The sequence below is a fragment of the Capra hircus genome, chromosome 10 (assembly GCF_001704415.2).
Source record: "Capra hircus breed San Clemente chromosome 10, ASM170441v1, whole genome shotgun sequence".
In the NCBI taxonomy this organism is placed as follows: Eukaryota; Metazoa; Chordata; class Mammalia; order Artiodactyla; family Bovidae; genus Capra; species Capra hircus.
In genome coordinates, this window is record NC_030817.1 from 37,889,317 (window position 1) to 37,916,185 (window position 26,869).

At 52.7% G+C, this 26,869-nt stretch overlaps 1 protein-coding gene across 1 annotated transcript in view; it reads left to right on the top strand.

Moving 5' to 3' along the window:
• DUOX1 (dual oxidase 1) overlaps positions 1-26,869 on the top strand; it is a 33,601-nt gene that overhangs the window by 613 nt on the left and 6,119 nt on the right. Inside the window, exons 2-28 of the mRNA XM_018054146.1 lie at positions 1,224-1,332; positions 3,395-3,478; positions 3,671-3,835; positions 4,583-4,770; positions 4,925-5,126; positions 5,231-5,397; positions 5,763-5,823; positions 5,945-6,041; positions 7,673-7,763; positions 8,741-8,843; positions 9,105-9,277; positions 11,099-11,274; positions 11,484-11,602; positions 12,414-12,551; positions 13,215-13,328; positions 14,070-14,269; positions 14,919-15,104; positions 17,333-17,558; positions 17,831-17,924; positions 18,189-18,364; positions 20,201-20,270; positions 20,483-20,614; positions 21,475-21,653; positions 21,890-22,120; positions 22,661-22,760; positions 23,025-23,074; positions 24,509-24,636. Of these exons, the coding sequence (XP_017909635.1) occupies positions 1,275-1,332; positions 3,395-3,478; positions 3,671-3,835; positions 4,583-4,770; positions 4,925-5,126; positions 5,231-5,397; positions 5,763-5,823; positions 5,945-6,041; positions 7,673-7,763; positions 8,741-8,843; positions 9,105-9,277; positions 11,099-11,274; positions 11,484-11,602; positions 12,414-12,551; positions 13,215-13,328; positions 14,070-14,269; positions 14,919-15,104; positions 17,333-17,558; positions 17,831-17,924; positions 18,189-18,364; positions 20,201-20,270; positions 20,483-20,614; positions 21,475-21,653; positions 21,890-22,120; positions 22,661-22,760; positions 23,025-23,074; positions 24,509-24,636 (3,708 nt within the window). The 5' untranslated portion in view covers positions 1,224-1,274. The remainder of the gene's footprint in view (positions 1-1,223; positions 1,333-3,394; positions 3,479-3,670; positions 3,836-4,582; positions 4,771-4,924; positions 5,127-5,230; positions 5,398-5,762; positions 5,824-5,944; positions 6,042-7,672; positions 7,764-8,740; positions 8,844-9,104; positions 9,278-11,098; positions 11,275-11,483; positions 11,603-12,413; positions 12,552-13,214; positions 13,329-14,069; positions 14,270-14,918; positions 15,105-17,332; positions 17,559-17,830; positions 17,925-18,188; positions 18,365-20,200; positions 20,271-20,482; positions 20,615-21,474; positions 21,654-21,889; positions 22,121-22,660; positions 22,761-23,024; positions 23,075-24,508; positions 24,637-26,869) is intronic.

Here is a 26,869-nt window from a genome sequence, read left to right on the forward strand (position 1 = left end):
TGGGAAGTAAGTGGTTGCGGCTACCCACCCAGAAGGAGTGGGTATGAAGCATGTCCACTTTGCCCTTCAGGTGTTTCCCTAGCCTGGCCTGAAAGCTCACTGCATGCTTTTTTTCACTGGTTGAGTGGTACACTGGTGACTGAGGGAAAGGGACAAGGCATCCTAGATCAGGGAAGGGGCACTGTGGCCACTTCAGCGGGTCCAGCCTTTTAGCTTTAGCTATTCAAAGTCCTTCACTGGGGGTGGAGAGAGTGGCATGCTGAGCTTTTGAATTATGACTGGGCCTAGGTTTTCTGTTTGTTTGTTTGTTTGTTTAATCTCCAGATTGCCTTTAGGAGGTCTTCACTGGCCTTGCACTTCTCAAGAGTCTCAGCAGCCTAAGTCCCCCTGCTGCCTAAGTTTCCCCATCATTCCTGGGTGATGTGCTGGCCTGAGAGAGAGAGAGAGCAGCACCAAACACATAAGCACCTGGGGCTACATCCCTTCTGAGTCTGCCAACAGAAGCCAAGCTCCAGCCTACCCTCTCTATATCATATTTACATAACACTTGTCCAATTTTCTTGCCTTGAATTCAACCTCATTCTCCCATTTGATTTTGGTGACCAGGCTAGGAGGTAGACAGTTTAGGCTGGTATATTCTCATAGCCAGAAGAGGAAACCAAGGTCCAGAGCAGATAAGTGACCTGTCTAAGATCACACTCCTGGACTGGCTGCTGCACAGCATCCTGGCCTCAACCCAGTGTTCTGGCCGACAAGCAAGACTGTGTCCAGGGAACACATACTGCGGGAAGATGAGTCAAAGCAAGGTTTCCCAGGACTTCCCAGGTGGTCCAGTGGTTAAGACTCTGCACTTTCACTGCAAGGGGCATCAGTTCAATCCCTGGTCAGGAAGCTAGAATTCCGAGTGCTGTGTGGCATGGACAAAAAAAAAAAAAAAGGCAAGGTTTCCAATTAATTTTACTTTAAAGTCCTGGAAGGCAGAGGTTTCTGTCTGCTGTATCACTTAATCTCCAGTGCCTAAGTCAGTGCCTACCATGTAGTGGGTGCTTATCACATGTTCATTGAATGAATGAAAGATTCTTGGGAGAGAGTGAGTCTCCTGTCATTTGCTATATACCCTAGCCTTGGCCCACTCCCATGCCTTGATTTCAAAGGGCTTCCAGAGACCCCGACTCCCCTGAACTGCTAGAGCTCATTTTCTCCATCCTTTGTCTTTTTTCTAGGGTCTCTGTTTTAGGGTGTTCTAACACCTGAGCCCTATTAACATTTTCATCATGAGCTTCCACTTTGCTCTGGTATGGACACTCCTGGTTGGACCATGGATGCCCATGGGTGAGTACAGACTAGAGAAGCGTGGCTAGGAGCAGAGGAACCCAGGATTCTCCAGGATCCTCCAAGGACAGAAGCTGTGTCATTTTCAAGCTGTGTCACTTTGTATCCCTAGTCCCTAGCTAATAGCACCCTGCACACGGTGAGTGCTCATTTCAAACCTCTTGATTAGATGAATGGTAATGGAATGAAAAATTTCCCCAAACACACAGAACTAGAGAGCCTTCAATTGTGTCAGTACTTCCTATTGTATTCCTTACAGTCTGGGGGCCCTTTCTCTCTCCTCTATCTTCTCTTGTTCTTCATAAAGTCACCTTATAGAGGAAATGGCTGATTAGACAAAACAAAAAAGAATCTTGGATTCTTGGATTGGACCCAAAGCTGAAGCAAAGTCACCAGTGTCTTAAAACAATATGATAGAAACAAAACCCATTAAGATCTGGGAATTCCTTGGTGGCCTAGTGGTCAGGATTCCTGGCTTTCACTGCCATGGCCTGGGTTCAGTCCCTGGTCAGGAAATTGAGATCCTGCAAGTTTTGGTGTGCAGCCAAAAAAAAAAAAAAGACAAAACAAAACAGAAAAAAACACCAACCCAGTAAGTTCCATGAGAATTTCATCTTGTTACTTCAGCTTTGGACAGCCTCTTACTAGAATCTGAGGCCATTCTCTGTAGTCTATGTTTCTGCAGAGAAAAGTGGCCTTAAGGTGCCACAAATTAGGTGTAAAAGAGCAAGTCCCTGATCATCAGGGGTAGGAGATGCAAGAAGAGAAAGTCTGTGGAATGATGGGTCTTGGCTGGAGGGCATAGGATGGTGAGATAGCCCCTGCAGCTTCTCCCTTGCCAAAGCTGCTCACAGTCCCATTCCTCCCAGTCCTCTCCTTCCCTGGGCCTTGCATTTTCCATTTTTCCCCCCAGCTCTTGCCTCTTATTCCCAGAGGCATTCTCCCCCATGCCCTAGCCTTGTTCTGCCATTGGCTCATCATATTTTAGAAATCACATGTGTGTGGCCGCCCTAATTCCTGCCCCAAGTCCTGGATCCTTAGTTGAATTCTTTGCTCAAACGTCACAGCCTGAGTCATCTTCCATCTCAGATCCCCTGCTGAGTTTATGTGTCTGCAGTCATGGGGCAGGAAGGTAGCCCTGAGATCCTGTCCTTGGTCTGAGTGGAATGACATTCTCTCTGGATGATGAGAGTCCTTTTCTTTACTCTGTTCTCTGAGGTGAGCAGAGAGGGAGCCTAAACCCTGTAACCTCCTAGTCTAAGGAAAGGAATCTGGCTGGTCATCTGATCTACTGACCAGAAGCATCCTTGCTCCACATCTACACTCTTCCTTCTGCCCCCATTGCCTGAGTTCTTCCCTCAACAGCTGAGTGCTTCCTCCTAGATCCTAGTTTTTGGAGAATAAAATAGAATCAGTAGGAGGAATTATGTGGGGAACATAATGCCCCAGAAGAGGAGGCAACAAGGTTATCCACATGACCAGTCAGTCCCTGATCCCACCCAAGAAACTGGAGAAAAGACCTGAGTAGCAACAGGCCCCAAAGCCACAGCCCCATGGCTCACACCCTTGCTCTGAGCTCTGCCCAACGGGACAGGGCCAAGCCCCTCTCCATTCTGCCCCTGTCCACAGGTGAGTCACAGAATGACGTTCTTCCCTGGGTGGAAGAGTGGCTGACTCTTGCACTGTGTGATGTTTTAGGGCTGGGAAGAGTTTCTGTCCCCAGGGAGCTGAGGTGTGAGGGCAGTAGAAGATTCCTGCCTCCCTTGCCCCATCGCCACTGCTGTCCTCCACCCTCCTCTTCCTCTCTGAGGCCATTTATCAGTAGACACCAGTTACACAACTTTAGTGCTCCCTGCCATATTTTCCCACTGAGCAGCTTAAAGATTGGGCTTGAATTTGGACATCACTTTGCTCTGGGTGATTTCCCTCTGTACCCTTCCTCCTGCACTGTACTGGTGTCCACTTTCTGCTGCTCCAAGTGCCAGGCTCCCTGGACCCATACCCAGCCTGTCCTCTCGTGCACTGACTTGCTCAGTTGCCCCTTCCCTCTGTTCTCACACAGCATCTCAGAACTCCATTTCATGGGAGGTGCAGCGATTCGATGGGTGGTACAACAACCTCATGGAGCACAGATGGGGCAGCAAAGGTAGGTGAGAGCCAAGTGGAGACCAGAGCTGCAGGGTCAGGATAGTAGTCACCACTAAAGGGCAAGGGCTGGCTGGTACCTGGAAAAGCTTCATTCCTAAGGTTTTAGAATCTGTGGTTTGGAGAGGAGCCTGGGAGAGGGGCCCGGGAGCCCCCTGAGAATTCATCCTTGTGCTTCCCTCTCCTCCACTAGGCTCTCGGCTACAGCGTCTGGTCCCAGCTAGCTATGCAGATGGTGTGTACCAGCCCCTGGGAGAGCCTCACCTGCCTAACCCCCGGGCCCTGAGCAACACCGCCATGAGGGGCCCCGCAGGGCTGGCCTCGCTGCAAAACCGCACAGTGCTGGGGGTCTTCTTCGGTGAGGGCCTCAACCTCTGGGGAAGGGAAGTCTGCGGGGTCAGCTGGACACCTCTGTGTCATCAGGGAGTGACAGAGAGAAGTGACAGAAGGTCTGAGAGAGGGGTGTGAGAGATGGAAGAGGAGTCAATGGGGTGGTGGGGTAGGCGTGGGAGCAGGGGGAGAAGAGAGAGGCATAAATCTGCACCGCCTTAAGCTATTGATGGGAGTGGGAAGAGAGGACCATGGGCATAATCCTGAAGGGCTCATGATGGGACTCTATTTCACTCTGCCCCTGTGGCTCCTAGGACAGCTTCAGGGCAGGGTGCTGATTCTGGTACGATGGCTGAGGATGGGGGTGCTAGGTGGGCCTGACCCCACTGACTGGGGGTTGTTGGCTCTGAGCAGGAGTGCTCAGCTCCTGTTGGCCATCCCTGGTGCCCATACTTGCTTTCCAGTGTGCAGCATCCCACTGAGGCTGGCAGGCCCTCTGGGCAGGCTGCTCCCAGCTGCATGTCACAGCCAGCGCTGCCAACCCTGCTGCCTAGGCACAGTCGCGGGCACCTCCCAGTTACCAAGGAGAAGCCCAAACTTGACAATGAAAACAGTTTGGACAAAGGGTTTGTAAGGGGTGGGGAGGTCAAGGCTTAGACTTGCCCGTAATGGCTTCTGAGTGTCTTAAAGCTTGAAGGGAAGGAGATGGGGGTCTACATACAAGGCCCGAGGGGCCCTCTGCTGGCCCTACCAAGCCCTCCCCAATTGCTGGCAGGCTACCACGTGCTGTCGGACCTCGTCAGCGTGGAAAAGTCTGGCTGCCCAGCCGAGTTCCTCAACATCCGCATCCCGCCCGGAGACCCGGTGTTCGATCGCGACCAGAGCGGGGACGTGGTCTTGCCTTTCCAAAGGAGTCGCTGGGACCCCGAGACCGGACAGAGCCCCAGCAACCCCCGGGACCTGGTGAGCGCGGCAGGCGGGGGTGGGGGGCTGGCGGGACCCGAGGTAACCGCGGAGAGGACCCCATCCCGCCGCACCCACGACACCCGCGGCCCTCACCCCTCCCAGACCCGCCTGGCGGCTCGACCCCCGCCTCAGCCTCCCGTCGTCCCCGCAGACCAACGAGGTGACCGGCTGGCTGGACGGCAGCGCCATCTATGGCTCCTCACACTCCTGGAGCGACGAGCTGCGGAGCTTCTCCGGGGGGGAACTGGCGTCGGGGCCCGACCCCGCTTTCCCGCGGGCCGCGCAGGCCCCGCTGCTCATGTGGACGCCGCCAGATCCCACCACTGGCCGCCGCGGGCCGCGGGGGCTATACGGTGAGGCGGCGGGGACCGGGCGGGGCGCGGTCGAGGGACGGCGAGGGGCGCCACGCGGTCCAGCCCGCGCTCATCTCCTCCCTGCGTTCCCGCGGCGCGTGCAGCCTTCGGGGCCGAGCGAGGGAACCGCGAGCCCTTCCTGCAGGCGCTGGGTCTGCTCTGGTTCCGCTATCACAACCTGTGGGCGCAGAAGCTGGCCAGCCGGTACCCGCTCTGGGGGGACGAGGAGCTGTTCCAGCACGCGCGCAAGAGGGTCATCGCCACCTACCAGGTGGGTCCCCCACGGCCTGGTCCCCGGGAGGCTCCAGAGCCCTCGGTCCTGGACGACCCCTCCAGAAACCACCACCTCCCTCCCCAGAGAGCCGCCATCTAGGACAAGCCCCTGAGGGTGATAAGCAGGCAAAGAGCTACTCACGCAGGAGGTTTTCTGATGATTATTTCTCAGCCCGCTCCCCACCCACCTGCCCTGGTTGCCTGTGGGGAACAGGAACCTCCGCACCTCTCCTGTCTGAGAGTCTCTCCCGTGACTGCCCCTGCCTGGTCCTCATCTCCCTCCTAAGCTTTCCTTGAGCTCAGATCCCCCGTGGCCTGGCTGCTCCAGCGCTGGCCTCCCCTTTCCCCTCTCTTGACCCTCAGAACATCGCCATGTATGAGTGGCTGCCCAGCTTCCTGCGAAAAATGCCCCCTGAATATGCAGGTGAGGGGATGGGGAGGAAGGAAGGGAGAGCTTGCTGGAACTTTTTTTGGTGGGGGCGGGGGAAGTTGGGTGATTTAAGGGCTAAATCTTACCAATGCTATCTCCTCTTCGCTCCGGCCAGGATACCGCGCTTTCCTGGACCCCAGCATCTCTCCCGAGTTCCTGGCTGCCTCTGAGCAGTTCTTCTCCACCATGGTGCCCCCTGGCGTCTACATGAGGTGAGAGAGGGGCTCAGGTGTTTGTGTGTGGAGGGCTGGGGGTACATATTGAGAAAAATCTGCCCTCAGGACAGGCTTATCAATCTGAAGTATGCCCATTCCCCAGAGAACAGTGACTAGGGAAGGAAAGAAGGACAATTGTTTTAAAAAATACATCACTGTGCGTGTGTGTGTGTTTAATATTCATTTATTTATTTGGCCGAGCCAGGTCTTAGTTGCGGCAGGTGGGATCTTCAGTCGTCATTGCAGCATACAGGATATTTCAGTTGCAGCACGTGGGCTCTAGTTCCCAGACCAGAGCTCAAACCCGAGCCCCCTGCATTATGAGCAGAGTCTTAGCCACTGGACCACCAGGGAATTCCCCTTCAGCGGTTTTTAAGCACCTTAATGTCCACTTTTTTGCAACCGGTGTAGATATTAATCCCCCCAATTAAAGACCAGTTAATTGAGGTTCAGAGGGTGAATCACAAAGCCCCCAGGTCTGCACCTCAGGTGTTGACACTACCCTGGGGGCATTTTTAGCTATAAGAACAGAACATGGGGCTTATAAGCCTTTGGAGGGCATTACAATAAAAATGTATGAGAGCTGAAGAAAAGTGTTGGCTCCAAAATAACGAGAGGGAAACTTTAAAAACATACATATTAAGTTAAAAGTATATAAAACAAAGCATGACAGTCTATTTTTTTTCCAGCTGCATTATAATTGAAAACAATTCATGGATTAGATTTTTTTACTCTAAAACAATTTTTGGATATGGCTGATGATGGCTAAGAAATTGTAGTACTTGAGTTATCCATAGACAAGTAATTTCAAAAAAATGATTAATAATCCCTTTTATATGTTTTAATTTACATACATAAATATACATATATATGTAAAGAATGTTGCCCACCATCCAGTTCCACAAGGAACCACTTGTGGAATTGACCACTGCAGCTATCTTCCAACAGTATACCCTGAAAAAGAATTTGGGAGGAAAAAAAAAAGAATAAGGCACTCTGTGCTTTGGAAAAACAGACTCATTAGATAGATAGAGATATCTCAGAAAAAAGTTTTTAATGAACCCATATTCTTTTATCTCCCCATACATAGAAAAACACAAAAACCATTAACCAAGATAACTGATCCTCATGACTAGCAGTAACCTTCTACAGAGATGAGTGTTTGCACCCATTCTCTAGCCAAGATCATATATATACACTAGCTTCTCTCCCAACCTTTTAGGAGCAGTCCTCTCAGAGCTACTCAGAGACTCTTTCCTGGACTATAGTCCTCATTAAGTTCCCTGAATAAAGCTGGAACTCACAACTCTTATGTTGTGCTTTTTTTTTTTGTTGACAGTTTATCTATAACTGTATCTATGTCTATATCCATATCCATATCTTTAGCTGTCAAGAGAGAGTGAGAGAGAATGAAACATGGCAAAATATGGGATACAGTTTTAGAAATTTGGTCATATGTGGAGAGAGGGACCTTCCAAAAATCAGATTGTTCAGGACCTGACCACACACCACCTTAAGGAAGCAATGACCTGGGTCCTTGGCTCTAGCTTTGGAGACCAGAGCTGATGTGTGCCTGACATTAGGACTTCATAGCCTCAGTCACCACTAACCTGCTCCTTTCATTTCAGAAATGCCAGCTGCCACTTCCAGGGGGTCATCAATAGGAACTCAAGTGTCCCCAGAGCTCTCCGGGTCTGCAACAGCTACTGGAGCCGAGAGGTCAGGATTGAGGGTGTGTGTGTGTGTGTGTGTGTGTGTTTCTGAGCGTGTGTGGTAAAGGTGGGCAGTGGACTGAGGCAGCCAGCTGGGATGGGCCGGGGTGGAGGAGGCAGCCCAGGGCACTTCAGCCTTCTCCCCTACCAATGTCTGAGATGGCCAGGTAGTTGTGCACCTCAAACTTCAGTCCTCCTCCCCCACCTCAGGGCAGTGTGAGGGGCTGTGCAGATGTGGCTTCATATGCGTCACTTCTTCCTAGGTTTTCCTCCCCCTCTGTAGGCACTGGAGTACTCCAGCCATCCCTTCCCCCAAGGAAACTTCCTAGTTAGACACACCCGGGCAGCGTGTGAATGTGCATGTGTGAGGAGGGCAAGGTGGAGGGAGGAATTCTGAGAGATTAACAGGAATCATCTGTCCAGGCCACTAGGGGTGAGGAGCATTAACCATTTGTTTAAAGCAGCATCAGATACTCCATGTAGTATGTTCATAGAGGGCAGGTAAGAGGAAAGGGGGAAGAGGAAAGCAGAGTCATAGATCTGGGCTGAAAGAGACGTCAGTGTCCTGCTAATATCTTTGTATTATTTTACTTATTTTATTTTATTAATAAGGCCCTTTTCTTAAGGGCAGGACGCTGAGTTCAGAGAGGTCCTGTCACACAACCGGTTGCTAACAGAGCAAGGGCCAAGACCTTGACCTAGTGCCTTTGGCAACCATACCATCACGTTTCCTAAGACAGAAGTAAAGTTTTAGGTCCCTTGTGCTTGTGGAGACCTGTGTCCTAGCAGCATGCACTCTGGATGGATGGGGACATTGTTCATCCTGAGTAGGGGATCAAGCTGTAGAGGAGGAATGACCCTCCAGTTTGGGAGCAAACAGCAGGACTGGGTGGGCCCAGGACCCAAAGCGTGGGGTTGAGGGAGCCTGACTGCCCAACATCTGGCTCCTTTAGCCACACCTCTCCCCTCTCCCCACCCCTAAAGCACCCCAGCCTACAGAGAGCTGAAGATGTGGATGCGCTACTGCTGGGCATGGCCTCCCAGATCGCTGAGCGAGAGGACCATGTGGTGGTGGAGGACGTGCGAGGTGAGGCTGAGGCTGTCCCTGCAAGCTATGCAGCCCTGGCCCCTGGGAAGAAGTTCAGTGGGAGCTCCAGAACCTGGCAGGGAGGCATGCTGGGTCGAGGGGACGGGGGGTGGGAAACCTGCAATCTCTCATTGCTGACGGAGCTTCTGACCTGCAGACCACAGCTCCCTCTGTGTGGGTATGGCTGGGGTCCCAGGGCTGGTGGGAACCTGGACATGAGGTCCAGGAGCTCCCTCAGACTTTTCGGTATCTCATCCCCAGATTTCTGGCCTGGGCCCCTGAAGTTTTCCCGCACAGACCACCTGGCCAGTTGCCTGCTCCGGGGCCGAGATCTGGGCCTGCCCTCTTACACCAAGGCCAGGGCAACCTTGGGCCTGCCTCCAGTTACCAGATGGCAGGACATCAACCCAGCCCTCTCCGGGAGTGATGGCACTGTGAGGAGGGGTTGGCCCCTGGTGGTGGGGCCGGGGGGGAGGTCCAGGGCACACTGAGCTGAGATACAGAAGACAGACAGCAAGACACAGGCACCAGAGACAAGCACCTGGTGAGAGGGGCAGAGCTCACCCAGGTCGCTTTTCCCAGGATCACATACCAGAATGGAAGTTACCAGACCAGCAGGATCAGGTTTAGACTCTGTGATTGTGCAGATCCAGCAAATGTTTAGAGAACATATGTTGCACTTGATAGGGTTAATCTCATTTACTCTTCCCAACAACTCCCTGAATGAGCTTGCTGCTGCTGCTGCTGCTAAGTTGCTTCAGTCATATCTGACTCTGTGCGACCCCATAGACGGCAGCCCACCAGGCTCCCCCATCCCTGGGCTTGTCAAGGCAAGAACACTGGAGTGGATTGCCATTTCCTTCTCCAATGCATGAAAGTGAAAAGTGAAAGTGAAGTTGCTCAGTCGTGTCCGACTCTTAGCGACCCCATGGACTGCAGCCTACCAGGCTCCTCCATCCATGGGATTTTCTAGGAAGAGTACTGGAGTGGGATGCCATTGCCTAGCAGGTCCTTAATTCAGAAACAAACTGTACTTTCATACACCAATATTCAAGCTGCTTTTGGAGAGTCAGCTATCACACTCTGAGCTATCACCTGGGCAAACAGCGTGGCCTGCCAGCCAGCAGACCAGTTCTGGCTGTCTTACCTTTTGGGCACAGCATTGCTTCTACAGTTGTGCTCAGTCACTTCAGTCGTGTCTGACTCTGCAACCCCATGGACCGTAGCCAGTCAGGCTCCTCTGTCCATGAGGTTTTTCCAACAAGAATACTGGAGTGGGTTTCCATATCTCTTCCAGGGGATCTTCCTGACCCAGAGATTGAATCCTCATCTCCTGCCTCTCCTGCATTGGAAGTGGATTCTTTACCTCTGAGCCACTGGGGAAGCTAGCAGTAAATAATTATTTTATTGCTTTTGCCCTCACTAGTTTATAAAATTATTGGAAAGTAGAGAATTGAAAGGTTATAAAGAAGTGATATGTCCATGAAGCTTGAAACCTTTATAAAATCAACATGTAGATAGGAATCACCAGCTATGCCAAAGGCAGCAAATCCTTAACTTGAGTTGTGCCTCATTGGAATTAAGCTGGTCCAGTGCTCAGATGGTAAAGAATCTGTTTGCAATGCAGGATACCTGGGTTCAATCCCGGGGTTGGGAAGACCCCCCTGTAAGAGAGCATGGCAACCCACTTTAGTATTCTTGCCTGGAGAATCCCATGGACAGAGAAGCCTGGCGGGTCACAGTCCATGGGGTCTCAAAGGGTCAGACCCGACTGAGAGACTAAGCACAGCACAGCACACAGTGCTTATTTACATTGTGGAGAAAAGAACTACAGTAAAAGTCGGGGGCACAACATTGTTCGTATACTGTCTCTAAAAGGCAATGGATATGAAGGGATTCGATTTTCCAAACTTTTTTTTAACCTGTAAAGATTAGAACCTTTTTCTGACTCATCATTCAACCATTCAACTTTTGTGCTGATTTTGACCCTTCAACTGTCATACCTTTTCAAGAACAAGTCATCTAGGGGACTGCCTGCCTGTTCTAACTTGATAAAATAAGCAGCTGAGTCTGTGAGAGAATTCTCATAAATGAGTCAACTTATAGAAAGCATTCAGAGCAGTGCCCAGGGCATAATGAGTGAGTTATTGTCACTGTCACCTTTTTATGGTGATCCCTGGGGCTGATCTCTGGGAGCCAGCTCTTGGCTAGAGGGCAGGTACTTGATCTTAGCATCTCTCCCTTCTTGGCTCCAGGTGCTGGAGGCCACGGCGGCCCTGTACAACCAGGACCTGTCCCGGCTGGAGCTACTCCCCGGGGGGCTCCTGGAGAGCCACGGGGACCCTGGACCCCTCTTCAGCACCATCGTCCTTGATCAGTTTGTGCGACTGCGGGATGGCGACCGCTACTGGTTTGAGAACAGCAAGAATGGGTAAGGCCTCCCTGGATCCTGCCTCAGACTCTACCTCAGCCTGGGTCCCAAACCCTCTGCCCATGAATGCCCTCATGGGCCCTTGACTCCCAGCTGACCCACCACTCCCACCACAACATTCTGTTGTCTTTTCCTTCATCTGGGTTCCTGGGCCTAGGGGCCTGCCTCTCTCACCCATCTCAACAGCTCCCCACCTCTCCCACTCCCAGGCTGTTCTCTGAAAGAGAGATTGCAGAGATCAGAAACACTTCCCTACGGGATGTCCTAGTAGATGTCACCAAGGTGGACCCTGGTGCCCTGCAGCCCAGTGTCTTCTTCTGGCATGCTGGTGAGTGGCCCGGGGCACTTGGTGGGGTTTGGGATCTGGTGCCTCAGCCCTCCCAAGCTGGGGACTTGGTTCAGGGTGGCTGGGTAGTAGACTTTGTGTGGGAGTGACCCTGATTCTGCCCCCAAAGACTTGGGTTCTGGGGCCCCAGGTGGCCACATACAGCCATGTAGGGTCCCTTCTGCAAAACCCCAGCAGGTACCCAAGCGAGGGTAGTACTGGGATGCAGAGAGACCTGATGAGGAGGCTCACATTTGGCCAGGATGGTTATAGCATAGTAGGGGCCAAGCTATCCTTTGTTGTTGTTGTTGTTGCATTGCTAAGTTGTGTCCAACTCTTTGCAACCCCATGGAGACTACAACATACCAGGCTCCTCTGTCCTTTATTACCTGCTGGAGTTTGCTCAAATTCATGTCCATTGAGTCAGTGATGCCATCCAAGCATCTCATCCTCTGCTGCCCCTTTCTCTTTTTGCCTTCAATCTTTCCCAGCATCAGGGTCTTTTCTAGTGAGTTGGCTCTTCGCATCAGGTGGCCAAGGATATCCTAATCCCACTGCAGTGATGAGGAAAGGGCTCTATGTGTGTGTGGGTGTGTATTATGTGCATGTCGGGGAGAGACAGGTTGAGGTTCATTTTTTATCCCACATGTTACCCAAGTAGGCAGATGCCACATGCTTGGTACAACGGCTAGGGTAAGAAGCCCCCTCTCCTCTGCTCCCCAAAACTCTTTCTGCCACCCTAACCTCCTCAGTGATCCTGTCCTGAGCTTGTGGCCCAGCACCCCCAGGCCTGTACATTCGTCTGTCTCCCCAGGAGACCCCTGCCCACAGCCAGGACAGCTCAGCACCGAAGGCCTGCCAGCCTGTGCTCCCCCCATCGTGCGGGACTATTTTGAAGGCAGTGGATTTGGCTTCGGGGTCACCATCGGGACTCTGTGCTGCTTCCCCTTGGGTAAAAGTGATGGGCAGGGTGGGGCTGGGTGAGAGGTGTCAGTTGGGGGTGGGGTCAGGTGCATCTATGACAACCAACCAATGCAGAGTACTGTTCCTCCGAGGAGATGAAAACATCAGAGCAGGCGGGACGTGAGAAGTATTAAAGCTACACATAAGTCAGCTTCAGGGGGGATTGTCTTCCTGTTCTTCTGGGGTCCATCGCAGGGCCCAGATTGGTTCAGGAGCCATGGGGAACCCACAATCCACAGCAATTTGCAGGAGCCTGGGCGTGGGAAACTGTCAGAAGCAAATGCCTGCCTGAGGAGCAGGTCTGGGATGTAGCTGCTGGGGCAATGGCTTGGGACTTATCTTTGACTAAGTGTGTGGATTGATCAGCAGCCTGGTAGAGTGGGTCCAGTCTCTGGCACAAAGACCAATTTCTAGCTGGGAAGGGACCTGAGTGGTAGAAGCAGGCAAGCGTAGGCAGGCACCTTAGATGCTCCACAAAGCTTCCTGTGGGATGCAGAGCACCTCCCTCCCAGGGCACTTCATAATTTGAGACAACTGAATAGGAGGTGAGGACAGCAGAGGTTCTTCCCAAGGAAAGAAGCCTGGGAAAGAAGCCACTGATCTCCCCAGACCTCTACCTTCCTCTGAGCATCCTACTGCCTCTGCCTCTCAGTGAGCCTGCTCAGTGCCTGGATTGTTGCCCAGCTCCGGAGGAGAAATTTAAAGAGACTCCAGGGCCAAAACCGCCAGAGCATCATGTGTGAGAAGCTCGTGGGGGGCATAAAAGGTAGGCCCGGGGCTGGCCAGGGTCGGGGAGGGGAGATCATGACTCCAGGCTACAGCCCCTGCATCCCTCAACAGCCTAGAGCAAAGGCTTTCCTTTTCTAGGCCTCTGGACAGGCTGGGTCAGGCGGGAAGAGTCACTGGGGCATTAGGAGGAGTCAGATCAGGAGTCCTCCATCCTCCTTAGCTCCTCCCGATGGTCCCCCCAAAAAACAGAATGTGATAGACTCACAAGGAGGAGTCACGGGACCCTGCCTACATTTCACAGGCTCATTGTGACGCACAAATTCCCAAGAACTGCTGCTTTGCAGTGTCTCACACTGAAATTTCAGGCAACAGGAAGTCATTAAATAAGGTCTAGAGTCACATTCACTGAGGATTGGAATCTTGGTTCCACCCCTATGGGCTATTGGACTTCAGGCAAATTTTAATCTGTCTCAACCTATTTTTTTCTCATCTGTAACATGATAATAGCAATAGCACTAACCTCATAGATTTGTGAAGATTAAATAAAGTAGTTCACGCAAAGCACTCAGTACAGTGTTGGACACATAGTCAATACTTGGGACATGGTAGTTATGCTGCTCATGGACTAGAGGCGCGACTGTCGGCAGGGGATGGGACATGGAGCTCAGAGGCCTTGATCTAACTCCAGCCCCGAGCCAGCCCTCTTCCTCCCGGAGGCGGCGGAGAGGTGGGGGGTGAGGAGGAAACCCCCAGTTGACCCAGCCTCATCTCTCTCCAGCAATAGAATGGCAGGGCCACAAGGAGCCCTGCCGGCCTGTGCTGGTGCACCTGCAGCCCGGGCAGATCCACGTGGTGGACGGCAGGCTCTCCGTTCTCCGCACCGTCCAGCTGCGACCCCCACAGCAGGTCAACCTCATCCTGTCCAGCAACCACGGACGCCGTGCCCTGCTGCTCAAGATCCCCAAGGAGTATGACCTGGTATGGCCCAGCCGGCCCCTGGCTCTTTGTCTGCAGCCACAGCTATGGGGGCAGCCAGGTGGAGGGGAGGGGCCCCGGGCCAGGCAGGGTTTATGGTTCCTAGTCCCTGGGTGGAGTGCTGGATACTGGAATGAGTCTGTGCTGCTGAGTCTGCTGGATACCACAGTCTCAACTGTCCCTTTTGCTCCTGCAGACTCAGTCTGCCCCCTTCCTTTCTACGAATGCCGTGGCAGGCCCAAGTTGAGTGTCCTTAGAAGAAGCTGGGCCCTCTTTCCTGTCCCTGGCTGCAGAATCTGGTGAATTAGAGATTTGGAGGGGAGCTCAGTCAGATGCTGGTCTTTGACTCTGACTCTGTCGAGCTCCAGGGCCTCTCCATCCTCTGCCCTTCCCGCCTTCCCCTCCCTTCTCCAGTATGGAGTAGAGAGGAAGAATAGCTTTGCACACGTGCCTTTGCGTGCTACCTCTGCACCTACAAGCAAGCCACCTAACTCCATGGAGCCCAGGAGTAACAATATCTCTTTGGCCGGGGTGCTTTTTCCAGTGCCCCCTGCCCGCTCCCCCCTGCCAAAAAATAAAACAAGATTCACGTGAACCTTCTGGCCTTACAAGGCCTTGACACGTGGTTGTTCTCCTGATGGCTCCTCCATAGGTGCTGCTATTTGACCTGGAGGAAGAACGGCAGGTGATGGTGGAGAGCCTGCGGGGCGCTCTGAAGGAGAGTGGGCTGAGCTTCCAGGAGTGGGAGCTGCGAGAGCAGGAGTTGATGAGGGGCGCAGTGACACGGGAGCAGCGGAGCCACCTCCTGGAGACCTTTTTCAGGCACCTTTTCTCCCAGGTGTGTATGTAGGATCGGTTCTGTCCACGTGGGTCTGCCTGTAGTGGTATACCTGTGTGAGGTCAGGGGCTGACACCAGGGAAGGTTAGAAGCCCCCAGTTCTTAGTTAACAATCAACTCTGCTGTGATTTTGGGCAAGTTACCTGACCTTGCTTAAGGAGATGTTCCTGCCCCCTTCCCACGCCCACCCTTGTCTGTAAGACTCCAGGGAGGCAATGCCCAGGAAGAGGGTTATCTGAATGTGTCACTTCTTATTTCACTCCTCACAGCTAACCACTTTGCTGCCCTCATGCAGCTCATCCTGCCCCTACGGCTGCAGGAACTTAGGATGAGATGAGCAGTATGGGGGCCCTTGGCCACGTGTCCTTGGGGAAGCACAGCTGTCAGAGGCCTCGATGGGACATTAGTGTCCACCTTACAGATTTTTGAGTCTATTGGGAGGATGTGGGTAAACAAGATAGGAAGAGAATTGCAAGGACTTGAGTCCCTATCTGGTACGGAAATGCAGGCAGCCTGGAAGCAGAATAGTGGAGAGGAGAAGCTTGAGAGATGAAGGATAAATAGAGCATGGGCCCCCACCAGTGGAGTTTATCATCCCACCAGGAAGACGGTGTGAGCACAGGAAGAAAGATAACTGGGAAGAATGACAGCTACAAAAGAGATCCAGGAAGTAAGTGGTCTAAGAGTTTAGAAAAGGTAGCAAGGCTTCAGGCCTATGTAAGGTAATCTTGGTGGAGGTGAGATTTGGTAAGCACTCAAAAAAAGTTGGAAAAATTTTGTCTCAGAAGAAAGCAGCATGAAGGGCTGAGCAGAGATGCCTAGTAGAGGGGAAAAAAATGAATGTTTGAGGTGAAGGAGCAGGGCTGGCTGACTGGGGAAAGGATTTATGAAGGAAGGTACTATTTAATGGTCATTCATTACATGGCAGACACATGCCATGTCATTCACTCCTCCAACAAGCTGAACCTGAGTGTGCAGGAGAGTGGAGGTACCCCCACTGGGGTGACTCATTGCCAGGACCTGGGCACCTCCTCTCAGCTTAGGACCCAAAGTGCTCTGGGAACTCCCTGTGCTGGGAACTGTCAAAGGTGTGTTACTGTATTCTGCGGGTAGCAGCCAACCCTTTCTATCTGCTCAGTGCTTTCAAAACATTTTCCACACAACCTCTCATTGATTCTCACAATAAACCTGTGATATAAGAAAGACAGGTGAGGAAATGAATGCCAGACAGCTGAATAGACTTACCTGAGGTCATGCAGTGTGAGTGGGTGGCAGAGTTGGGACATGAACCCTGATCTCTTGCCTCCAGCCCCAGGCTCTTTCTACCACAGCACCTTGCTTGAAGCAGTGAGGTTTAGCTCATGAAATCACAGCCAGCCCTGGACCTGGAGGCCCCCAGTTGACAGGCAGGGAGGACAGGTGCAGTAGCCTGCTACCCTCACTGTCTGTCTTTATGATCGGGCAGCCCCTGGGCGGGTGGGCTGAAGATGACCTGCCATGAGAATTCCCCTTGCCCCAGCCCAACGTGTTCTCAGCCCAGCTGAGGATGTTCTCAGTCAAAACTCCTTTGGAGATAAGAGACACCTGCTCAAGCTAGCACTGACAAAGGGTCAGTGACTCTGAGGACATAGTGGTGTCTCAGGAAGTCCAAAGGGAAGACTGTGATCTGGCCAGAAAGGCACCAGGAAAGGGAAAGCTGTCATCAAACAAGGCCTCTTTTGTCTCAGTCTGCCTCCATTTTCTCCATGCCCCTGCTTCTTTTTATTTATTTATTTGGCTGTGCCAGGTCTTAGTTGAGGCATGCTAGAACTTTACTTGTGGCATATGGGATCTAATTCCCTGACCAGGGATCGAACCCAGGCCCCCTGCACAGAGTCTTAGCCGCTGAACCACTATGCAAGTCCAACCCCCTGTCCCCTACTTCCTCCTGTCTCTGTGTCTCTGAGCACATGAAGGAGCAGTGTGGTTGTTTTCTTACACTCAGGTCAAGACTGTCCTGGGACCTCCCAGTCTCAATTTCAGACCTTCTTCTTGGGTCAAGTGTGCATCCCTGGTCCAATCAGCTAATACAGAGGCCCAGGGACTACCCACAGGGCTGATGGGCTAGTGCTTAGTGGTGGGGCTGCTGAGCAGTCACCTTAAAAGGTGGCACCAAAAGCCTGCACTGGCCTTCAAGTCGAGGAAGCCTTGTCTTTTTCTCTCCCCCCTCTGCTGCTGCCCAAGTACAGGTGCTGGACATCGACCAGGCAGATGCAGGGGCCCTGCCCCTGGACTCATCGCAGAAGGTGCAGGAGGCCCTGACATGTGAGCTGAGCCGGGCCGAGTTTGCCGAGTCCCTGGGCCTCAAGCCCCAGGACATGTTTGTGGAGTCCATGTTTTCTCTGGCCGACAAAGACGGCAATGGCTACCTGTCCTTCCGGGAGTTCCTCGATATCCTGGTGGTCTTCATGAAAGGTGAGGGAGGAGGGAGTGATTACCTAGACAGGAAGAGATGAGAAGAGCTGGAGACTGAGGCTGGAGTACAGCTGATCTGTTAAGACACGGGGAAGTACTGGGGCCGGGTCTCCAGTCATGACAGACACCTGGGAATGCCCCGGTAGGGGTCAGGAAGCAGAGCAAACCCTGGCTGCGTCCAGCAGCGGGTCGATCCAGTGTGACACTCCTCCTGGCCAGCCTGGGGTGTAGGCAGGTGGGCCGAGGCTCTCACAGGGTCCTTCTTCTCCCAGGCTCCCCCGAGGAGAAGTCTCGCCTTATGTTCCGCATGTATGACTCTGATGGGAATGGCCTCATTTCCAAGGATGAGTTCATCAGAATGCTGAGGTTGGTGCTGCAGGAGAGCTGGGAGAGTGGGCCAGAGCAGGAACTGTGGGGAAGAGAGGGGGGCCATGAAGGAGGGAGCAGGAGGTAAACAGCAGATATAGAGTCCATATAGCCAGAGACTGATGTAGCTAGGAGGGGGCTTGGGGTTTAGTCAGTCAGGACCCTTCCATGCTGGCTCAGCTCTGAAGGCCTGTTGGCATGGCCTTGCATCTAAGCTGCAGGCTGCTTATTGGGGCCTGAAGGCTTCCCTCCCCCTGGCCCCAGGTCCTTCATCGAGATCTCCAACAACTGCCTGACCAAGACCCAGCTGGCCGAGGTGGTGGAGTCCATGTTCCGGGAGTCAGGCTTCCAGGACAAGCAGGAGCTAACGTGGGAGGACTTCCACTTCATGCTGCGGGACCACGACAGCGAGCTCCGCTTCACGCAGCTCTGTGTCAAAGGTGGGGCAGCCGGCTGGGCACGGCTGACTCAGTTAGTAGGCACAGCATTTACCTGCCTAGGGTCCACATGCTTTGAGGTGCCATGGAAATGTTTATATATTTTTTACAGTCAGAAGAATTAATATAATAATGGTGATAAATATGTTATGTATCCAGCCTGGATTATATTCTTCTTTATACCAACATAATTATTAAAATATATTTTTTTAATGCAGAAAGGCAGTAGTGCCCATGGCCCAGAAAAGTCATAGTGCAGCCCTGCTGGTGGGGTGGGCAGGGTCAGGATAGGGTGGGGGATTGCAGCTGGAATTCTGCTTTCCTGTCAAAGGCCCCAGTGCCTGGTGCACACGTCAGGAGGGAAGACGTGTCTCCTTGTATCTGGCCATACCCATCTCAGCTGGGGTGTCTGATGGTGGCAGTGGGCTGCTGGTTTTGCTTCCCACCTTACCCCTTGGAGGAGTGCACGTTAAATGTTTGCTGAGTATATGGAGTCCCATTCTATTTTTTTTCCCTCCCCCTGACTACCTGCCCCACCTATGTCTGACTCAGGTGAGTAGGGGCTAGAGTCAGGGTGAGGAGGGGCCAGGTAGCAGGCAGAGGGACTGCCTGTGGCCTCCTCTGGGCTGTTACAGAGTCTTCATAGCCTGGAATTCTCACTGGGACATGTTGAGACCAAACCCAGTCCCTCCCAGTATTATGAGAATTTGGGGGGCTGAGCAGCCCAGATGGGGTGAGGGGTGAATTGTATAAGACACAGCTGGGCCTCTGGTCAGGGCTTCTGGTCCCCAGGGTGAGAGGGGGGTTGGTAGAGCACAGATCCAGGACTCCTGATTCTTCAATTTCCCACCTTTCCCAGACAGGCACCTGGGCCTGAGAGGAAAGCAGGGACAGGTGCCAAGAAGTGAGCCTAGACCAGAATCCTGGGGACATCCAGGACCAGGCTTGAGGATTAAGTCGAGTGTTAGCATTGAGCACTATTCTGCTTGGTTTTTAATTGTTGTTGTGCTTTGCTGTTTCCTCTGTATTTCACTTGGAAACATAATGAACCTGCAGGAAAGGGGTAAGAATGGTACAAGGAGCATCCCTTTGCCCTTCACCTACATTCCCCACTTGTTACCATTTTCCCACATCTGTTGTTTGCTGAACCATTTGAGAGGACAGACATCTATACTTTGTTTTAAAACACTCATTTCATTAAATTCAGTTTAGTCACTTTGGCCTCTGGGCTGTAGACCAGGGTAATCTTCAAGGCTGGTTTTGCACTTGAAAGTGACCTGGACGTTCCCAGGCCTCCTGTGAGAACCTGGATTTGCAGCTCAGTGCTGCCCTGCCCCTTAGCACTGGCGGCTTCTGGGAGGGTTCCTCCCAACCCCTAACATTTTATTACAAGCACTTTCAAACACAGAAAAAAGGAAAGAATTTTATAGCCATCTCCCATACATGTACTACCTAGAGTCTACACTTAACTCTAGGGAGTTTTTAAGCCAGAGGGTCTTTAGCAGGGTTTTGTGGCTAAGTAGTCTTAGCAGGCAGGTTGTGTACAGTTCCTGAACCCTAGCCAATAAGCCTGATACCAGTCTCAGGTGTAGGACTGAAACTGGACACATACTCAAGGGAGCCTGCCTGGCCACCTTGGTTTCAAACCCTCTCCCTTAACCCCTCATGGCTGAGTCCAGCTACCACTGAGATCACAGACTGAGGCTGGCTCACCCAGAGGCAGTGTACTGGCCAGGGACCCTCTACAGTGTCCGGACATGGGTGAGTGGTGTGCATTTGAGATAGGTCCTCCTGGGCCCTGGACCCTGAGCTTCTAGCTAGCCTGGCTCTGCATTGCAGGGGTGGAGGTACCTGAAGTCATCAAGGACCTCTGCCGGCGAGCCTCCTACATCAGCCAGGAGAAGCTCTGGTAAGCCCTCATCTGGGGATGTTGGAGGGAGAGCTGGGGTCAGGGAGATGCTTTTTATTTCTCCAGAATGTCTGGGATCAGGACCTTCACTAGCCCAAGTAGTGCTTTCATGCAAATTAGAAAAGGGCAGAGAAAACCCTGTGGGAGGGGCAGCAGAGAATCTGGTGGCTAAGGTGGCCAAGGTCCCGTCTTAATCTGCATTCCTGTCCTAGTCCCTCTCTCAGAGTGAGTGCTCGCTGTCCCCAAAAGCACGCTGACATCGAGGTGGAGCTGACACCACGGAGACTGCAGTGCCCCAGCGACACAGACCCTCCCCAGGAGATTCGCCGGAGGTTTGGCAAGAAGTACGCTTGCTCCTTCCCTTTAGCCCAAGCAGTTCACCCATCCCTGTGGCATGCACACATTGATTATTTAACGCCAGGCACTGTGCTGGCATTGGGGGTATGGGCAAGATGAACAGTCCTTGCCCAAGAATGTCACAGTCTGCTGAGATAGTCTGGTACATTGATAGTTACAGTGTCCCACTGATGAATGCTATAATAGTGGTAAGAACAGGAGGCTTCAGAGCTCAAGGAAGTAGTCACCTATGCCTGGGAGGTAGGGAAGGCTTCCTGGAGGAAGAGTCCATTGGGCCTCCTGTAAAGGATGAGAATGGAGCTGGTGGGAATTGAAAGCTACGAACTGGAAAAAGAGTGACCGAGTGACCATTTGCAAGGGCGTCCCCTCACTGACAGCCCACTTAAGGAGGGTGGTATTAAGGAGCCTTTAAGGTCTACACAGATCCAACCAGTCCATTCTGAAGATCAGCCCTGGGATTTCTTTGGAAGGAATGATGCTAAAGCTGAAACTCCAGTGCTTTGGCCACCTCATGCGAAGAGTTGACTCATTGGAAAAGACTCTGATGCTGGAAGGGATTGGGGGCAGGAGGAGAAGGGGACGACCGAGGATGAGATGGCTGGATGGCATCACTGACTCGATGGACGTGAGTCTGAGTGAACTCCGGGAGTTGGTGATGGACAGGAAGGCCTGGCGTGCTGCGATTCATGGGGTCGCAAAGAGTCGGACACGACTGAGCGACTGAACTGAACTGAGGTCTACACCCTACTTTGTCTTAAATAACTTGATGCTTCTTTCTCCCCTCTGGAGAACGGGTCCATATTAGCATCGGGTCCTTAGCAGAAAACCAAGACTTCCTGTCTTCCAGGGTGACATCGTTCCAGCCCCTGCTGTTCACCGAGGCTCACCGAGAGAAGTTTCAGCGCAGCCGTCGTCACCAGACGATGCAGCAGTTCAAGCGCTTCGTTGAGAACTACCGGCGCCACATCGGCTGCCTGGCGGTGTTCTACGCGATTGCGGGGGGCCTCTTCCTGGAGAGAGCCTACTGTGAGTGACAGCCGTGGAGGGACGGAGCTTACAATAAGCCACTGCCCTGGGAATGCGGCCTAAGCGAGTGACGGACAGCCCCGGGGCGGGGCGGCAATGAGTGACAGCTCTGGGGGCGGGGCCTCAGGGGAGCGAAGTGCCCGCTAGACTAGAGCTTGCGGGAGCCTTGCTGTGGCCCGCAGTTGTGGCCGCGGGCCAGGGCCTGCGCTGAGCTCACCCGCCGGGTCCCTCTGCAGACTACGCCTTTGCGGCTCACCACAAGGGCATCACGGACACCACTCGTGTGGGCATCATCCTGTCGCGCGGCACGGCGGCCAGCATCTCCTTCATGTTCTCCTACATCCTGCTCACCATGTGCCGCAACCTCATCACCTTCCTGAGAGAGACCTTCCTCAACCGCTACGTGCCCTTCGACGCCGCCGTGGACTTCCATCGCCTCATTGCCTCTACTGCCATCGTCCTCACAGGCAGGGCCTGGGGGTCTCAGGGATCCTCTCCACCTCCTTCGCCCCTTGCAGCCTCCCCCTCCTCTGAGAGCCCCTCTCTTCTCCACCCGCGTGCAATGTGACCGTCTTAGATGTGCTTCTCATAGGATAACGGTGGCTCCCGTGGTGGTGTAAAGTAAGCCCAGGAGCCCGTCACTGCCCCAGGCTGTCAAGTCCACTTCACCCTTCCCAATGACAAATTACTCACACCCCAAAATGAGTGCACATAATAGTGTGTGATCTCCCCCAGCTTTTATGTTTTAAAACATAATTCTGCGAGAGAAACCAAAGGAATGAATTTCTAATAGTATAATTTCAGACCTGTGGGGTTTTCACGGATAATGTGTACGTGAGGCAGGGGAGGAACAGGAGGCTGATTAGAAAACAGAAATCTAGATCCCCAGGCTGCTTCTTCAGGCTCGTAACTCTGGCTGGCTGGAGTCCTTCTGCTGGGGTTGAATGCATTGAGCACCCGCAGTGGGCGGCCCCAGGCTCATCCCTTCCCTATCTGGTCTTCCTCAGTATTACACAGTGCAGGCCACGTGGTGAACGTGTACCTCTTCTCCATCAGCCCGCTCAGCGTCCTCTCCTGCCTCTTTCCCGGCCTCTTCCATGACAATGGGTGAGAGAGAGAGAGTGTGTGTGTGTGGCCTGGCCTGGGGGTGAAGAGGGTGAAATTCTTTGCAGAAATTCTCTTGGCTCAAAAAAAAGAAATTTTCTTTGGCTCAGGAGTGGGTCCCCCTCCAGGTTAGAGCACAATGATCATCCTGAGCCCCGAATCCCAAGTTGCAGAAAGGGAGACTGGTGGCTGGTTTGGGGTGCCTCCTGTAGAGGGTCCTTTCTGGAAGTCCTAGACATCCCCTCACTTGCTTTCCCTTCCCCACAGATCTGAGTTCCCCCAGAAGTATTACTGGTGGTTCTTCCAGGCTGTGCCAGGTGAGAGCCCTCCCTGATGCGTGTGTTTCTGGGCCTGGCTCTGATTGCCAGGCTCTGGGTTCTGCCTGCCACAGGCAGCCCAATCACTCTGGCTTGGTGCTCCTGGCCTTGACCGTGAGCCAGGCTCTGCCCTTGCCCAGAGCGCTTTCCTGGGCTGTAGGGGACTGCATTCCAGGCCTTCTCTCAAGAGCTTAGCTGGGCTCCTCCCCCAGTTCTGAGCTAGTTACTCCCTCTGAGGAACAGCAGTGTATCCCCTCCACCCAAACACACATACCTACCATGACAGTGACTTTGAGGAATGCTGTGCCCCAGCAACGTCGGGGAGGGGCTGGGCTCTTCATGGAGCCTGGCAAATACCCCTTCCCCCTCCTGGCAAATACCCTTCCCCCTCCGTTCTGTAGTCTTGACAAGAGCCGTTTAGGGCATATTCCCCACTCCCCATAATCACCCATTTTAGAGCTATTAGCTGTGAATCTATTCAAATGCTTCTTGAAGCTATTTTTATTTTAAGTCTGTTCCCTCCTTGGGGTAACACATCTTCTACATTCCTTTCTGTAAAGCACAGCATGTTGTTTTTTTAATTTTTCTTTAAACCCTAAAACGATCTGCTTTGAACTTCAGAGAGTGCTTGCTGATCCTGCACACTGGGGTTTAGTGGATCAAGCCATGTTTATGCTCTCCTCTCCATTCAGGACTTTTAGGCTTTGGCTAGATCCCTTCTTAATCTCTGCTTTTCTACACTACAGGGCTCTAATCTTCCTCACTTCTGCCTCCTCCTCCTTGATCACTTGAGGGACCATTCTCTGGGATGGCTCTAGTGTTGCCTAGGATTCTCTGTGAGAGGAGGGGTCTCCCACCAGGTCTGGGTGGGTGGAACTCAGGGGGGCTCTGGTGATGAGCAGTGATGGTGTGGTCCCACTCATTCACTGTGTCAGTGTTCATGCTCTGTGATGTGGCTGCCAGGTAGAGTACTACCTGGACCCTGACCAAGCCTCGACTCCCCAAGGGTAGGGCCTACAACATCCGGAGTTCTACTCAGAGGACTCAGAGTAGCTGCCCTGTCCATTCATAAACTCAGCACACATTTTCCTAAGGCCCATGGTGTGCCAGGCCTTACACTAGGCACCCGAGTGCAGCGGTGAACTAGCCTAGCCCTGTTCTTGTGGACCTGAGAGTCGAGAAAGTGACAGATATGAAACAAATAATGACACAGGTGCTTGAGACATAACAATCGTGACAGGGTCTATGAAGGAGAAGCAGGGTCGGGTGAAGTGAAAGGCGCCTGTTATCAGTGGTGTCAGGCAGAGGAAGAGGGAAGGATGGTGGATTTCTATCACCTAGAGCTGTGGAGTGGAGAGGGGACCCTGGGAGCCTCAGAACAGCCGGTTCTGTGAGGCCCTGCTCCCCTGCCCTCACCCCATGTTAATTTTGCAGGTCTCACGGGAGTCATGCTGCTCCTGATTCTCGCCATCATGTACGTCTTCGCCTCCCGCCACTTCCGGCGCTGCAGCTTCCGGGGCTTCTGGCTGACCCATCACCTCTACATCCTGCTCTATGTGCTGGTGAGGGGTTTTGGATATGAACCAGGCCAGCAGAGTCTGGGTGGATGTTCTCAGGGAGGCAGCGATGGCCGAGACATCCACCTTAAAAGATGGAGATTATAGTATGGGGCACTCAGGTAGACTGACCCAACATGCAGCACTCAGAAGGCTGACTCCCTGGCATGTGTTTTGCAATAGCAGCCTTACCAGGCTGATCTACATTCCTTCCAGACACCCCCACATCACTTCTGCCCAGCCAGTCTTTCCCCTCTTTGGGTGGTGGTTTGGGCTCTTGGGTGAACTCACTCAAGGGAGCATTATCTTTTTAAAGAGAAACTCACCCTTAAGTAGGTTCTGCCATTTTGTTTCTGGTGTTAGCTACCCCATCCAGGTAGCTAAGTGCCACTTGTAATGTCAATGAACTTGCTCAAAGTGTCTTCTTTGGATTATTGATAAAATGGATTTTGAGACTCCACCTCTCCCCTTTCCTTCTTATCCTGGGCTCCTGCCTCCCTTCCTTCAGATTCCCTGCCTCTCTCCTTCCTGTTCCCTTTCCCTCTTCCCCTGGGTTTGCTCTGTGTTACTTCAGTGGCTGTTTCCAGAGATGACTCTGATCTGTACTGCTGTGGCATGGGTCTGCTTGGCCTGCCTTCCCCACAGACACAGGCACTTCCCCAAAGGGCACCCTGAGGGCCTTGCTGAGAAGGTAACCCAAGTCCTAAAGCTCTGACGTCCCCACTGGTGATAGCCTGGCTGCCAGGATTCAAGACATGCAGAGCTCACACACGGCTGCCCTGTAGATCACCTGGCTCCAGATACAACTGCACTCAGGGGTCTTCTTTGTCCTAAGACAAAGGGAGAAAGGTCTTCATTGCCTGGGTCCGGATGGCACTGGTTATCCGCCCTGCCCCCTCCCAGGTGCAGCTCTGTCTTCACTGGGAGGTAAGAATGTCTGGTTCCATCTTGCCTGAGGCTCAGCACTTCATGGTTCTGGGGATAACTACCTAGCCTCAGCTTAGATGTTTCCGGGAACTCATGAGTTTGTTTCTTTGGAAGCTGTTGCTAATGTATGCCTCCCTCACCAATTTCTTAATAATGGGTAGAGCCCTAGAATCTGGGTTACTGTTACTGTTAGGGGTGAAGATGATAGTTTTGTTCCTGCTGATAAAGCAGCTTTTTTAAAAAACTAGATCCAGAAGAGTGGCCAGCCTTGTTCTCTGAGAGCAAGACTGGTTTTTGATTTATCCCTGGGTTCTGGGGATCACTGGGGATGCCAACAGGGAAGGCAGCAGCTAAGCAAGGTGCAGGACCCTCAGCTGGGAAGTCCTAGCACTGGCAGCCTGGGAGCATCGCAGGGTTCCCCAGGTGGCACTAGTGGTAAAGAATCTGCCTGCCAACTCAGGAGACATAAGAGACCTGGGTTTGATCCCTGGGTCATGGAAGATCCCCTGGAGGAGGGCATGGCAACTCACTTCAGTATTCTTGCCTGGAGAATCCCACGGACAGAGAAGCCTGGTGGGCTATGGTCCATAGGGTCCAAAGAGTTGGACGCAACTGAAGCAACTTAGCATGCAGGCACAAAACACCAGCTGCCTTTCCATTTATCTCAGATGTGGCCACTTGCCCTCAGACAGAAAGTTACAGGTAAATGATTCCAGTGTGGAGCAGACCCTGGGCAAAGGTGTTTAGGCTCCCTATTCAGGCTGTAGAGGCTGGAGCTAGTGCAGCAGAAGCTGAGCTGGCAGGCTGTTCCCCATGGCTGATCAACCATGACTCTGCAGCAGCTTTGCGGTTTCAAGGTAGAGCCAACACCAAGCAAGGTGTATAAACAGAGGAGTATGAAGTCATCCAGACATTGTTCTCAGCCGGCAGATGCTCAGAAAGCCTCAAGGTTGGGCGTGGGCTCTGTAATGAAAGAGGATCTTGGGAAAACTGGAGCCAATTCACAGCCCAAAAAGGCTCAAGTTATCTCTGTGGGGAGAGGTTGAAGAATTGGGGAACACTCAGCTGGAGGAGTGGAGAGCTGAATGAGGGACTGAGTTCATTTGAACAGTTATCTGTTGAGGGCCTAGTATATATTTGCTCCGTGAACAGTCTGCCTGAAATGCAGAAGACCTGGGTTCGATCCCTGAGTCAGGAAGATCCCCTGGAAAAGGAAATGGCAACCCACATCGTTATTCTTGTCTTGAGAATTCCATGGACAGAGGAGCCTGGCGGGCTACAGTCCATGGGGTCGAAAGAGTCAGACTCGACT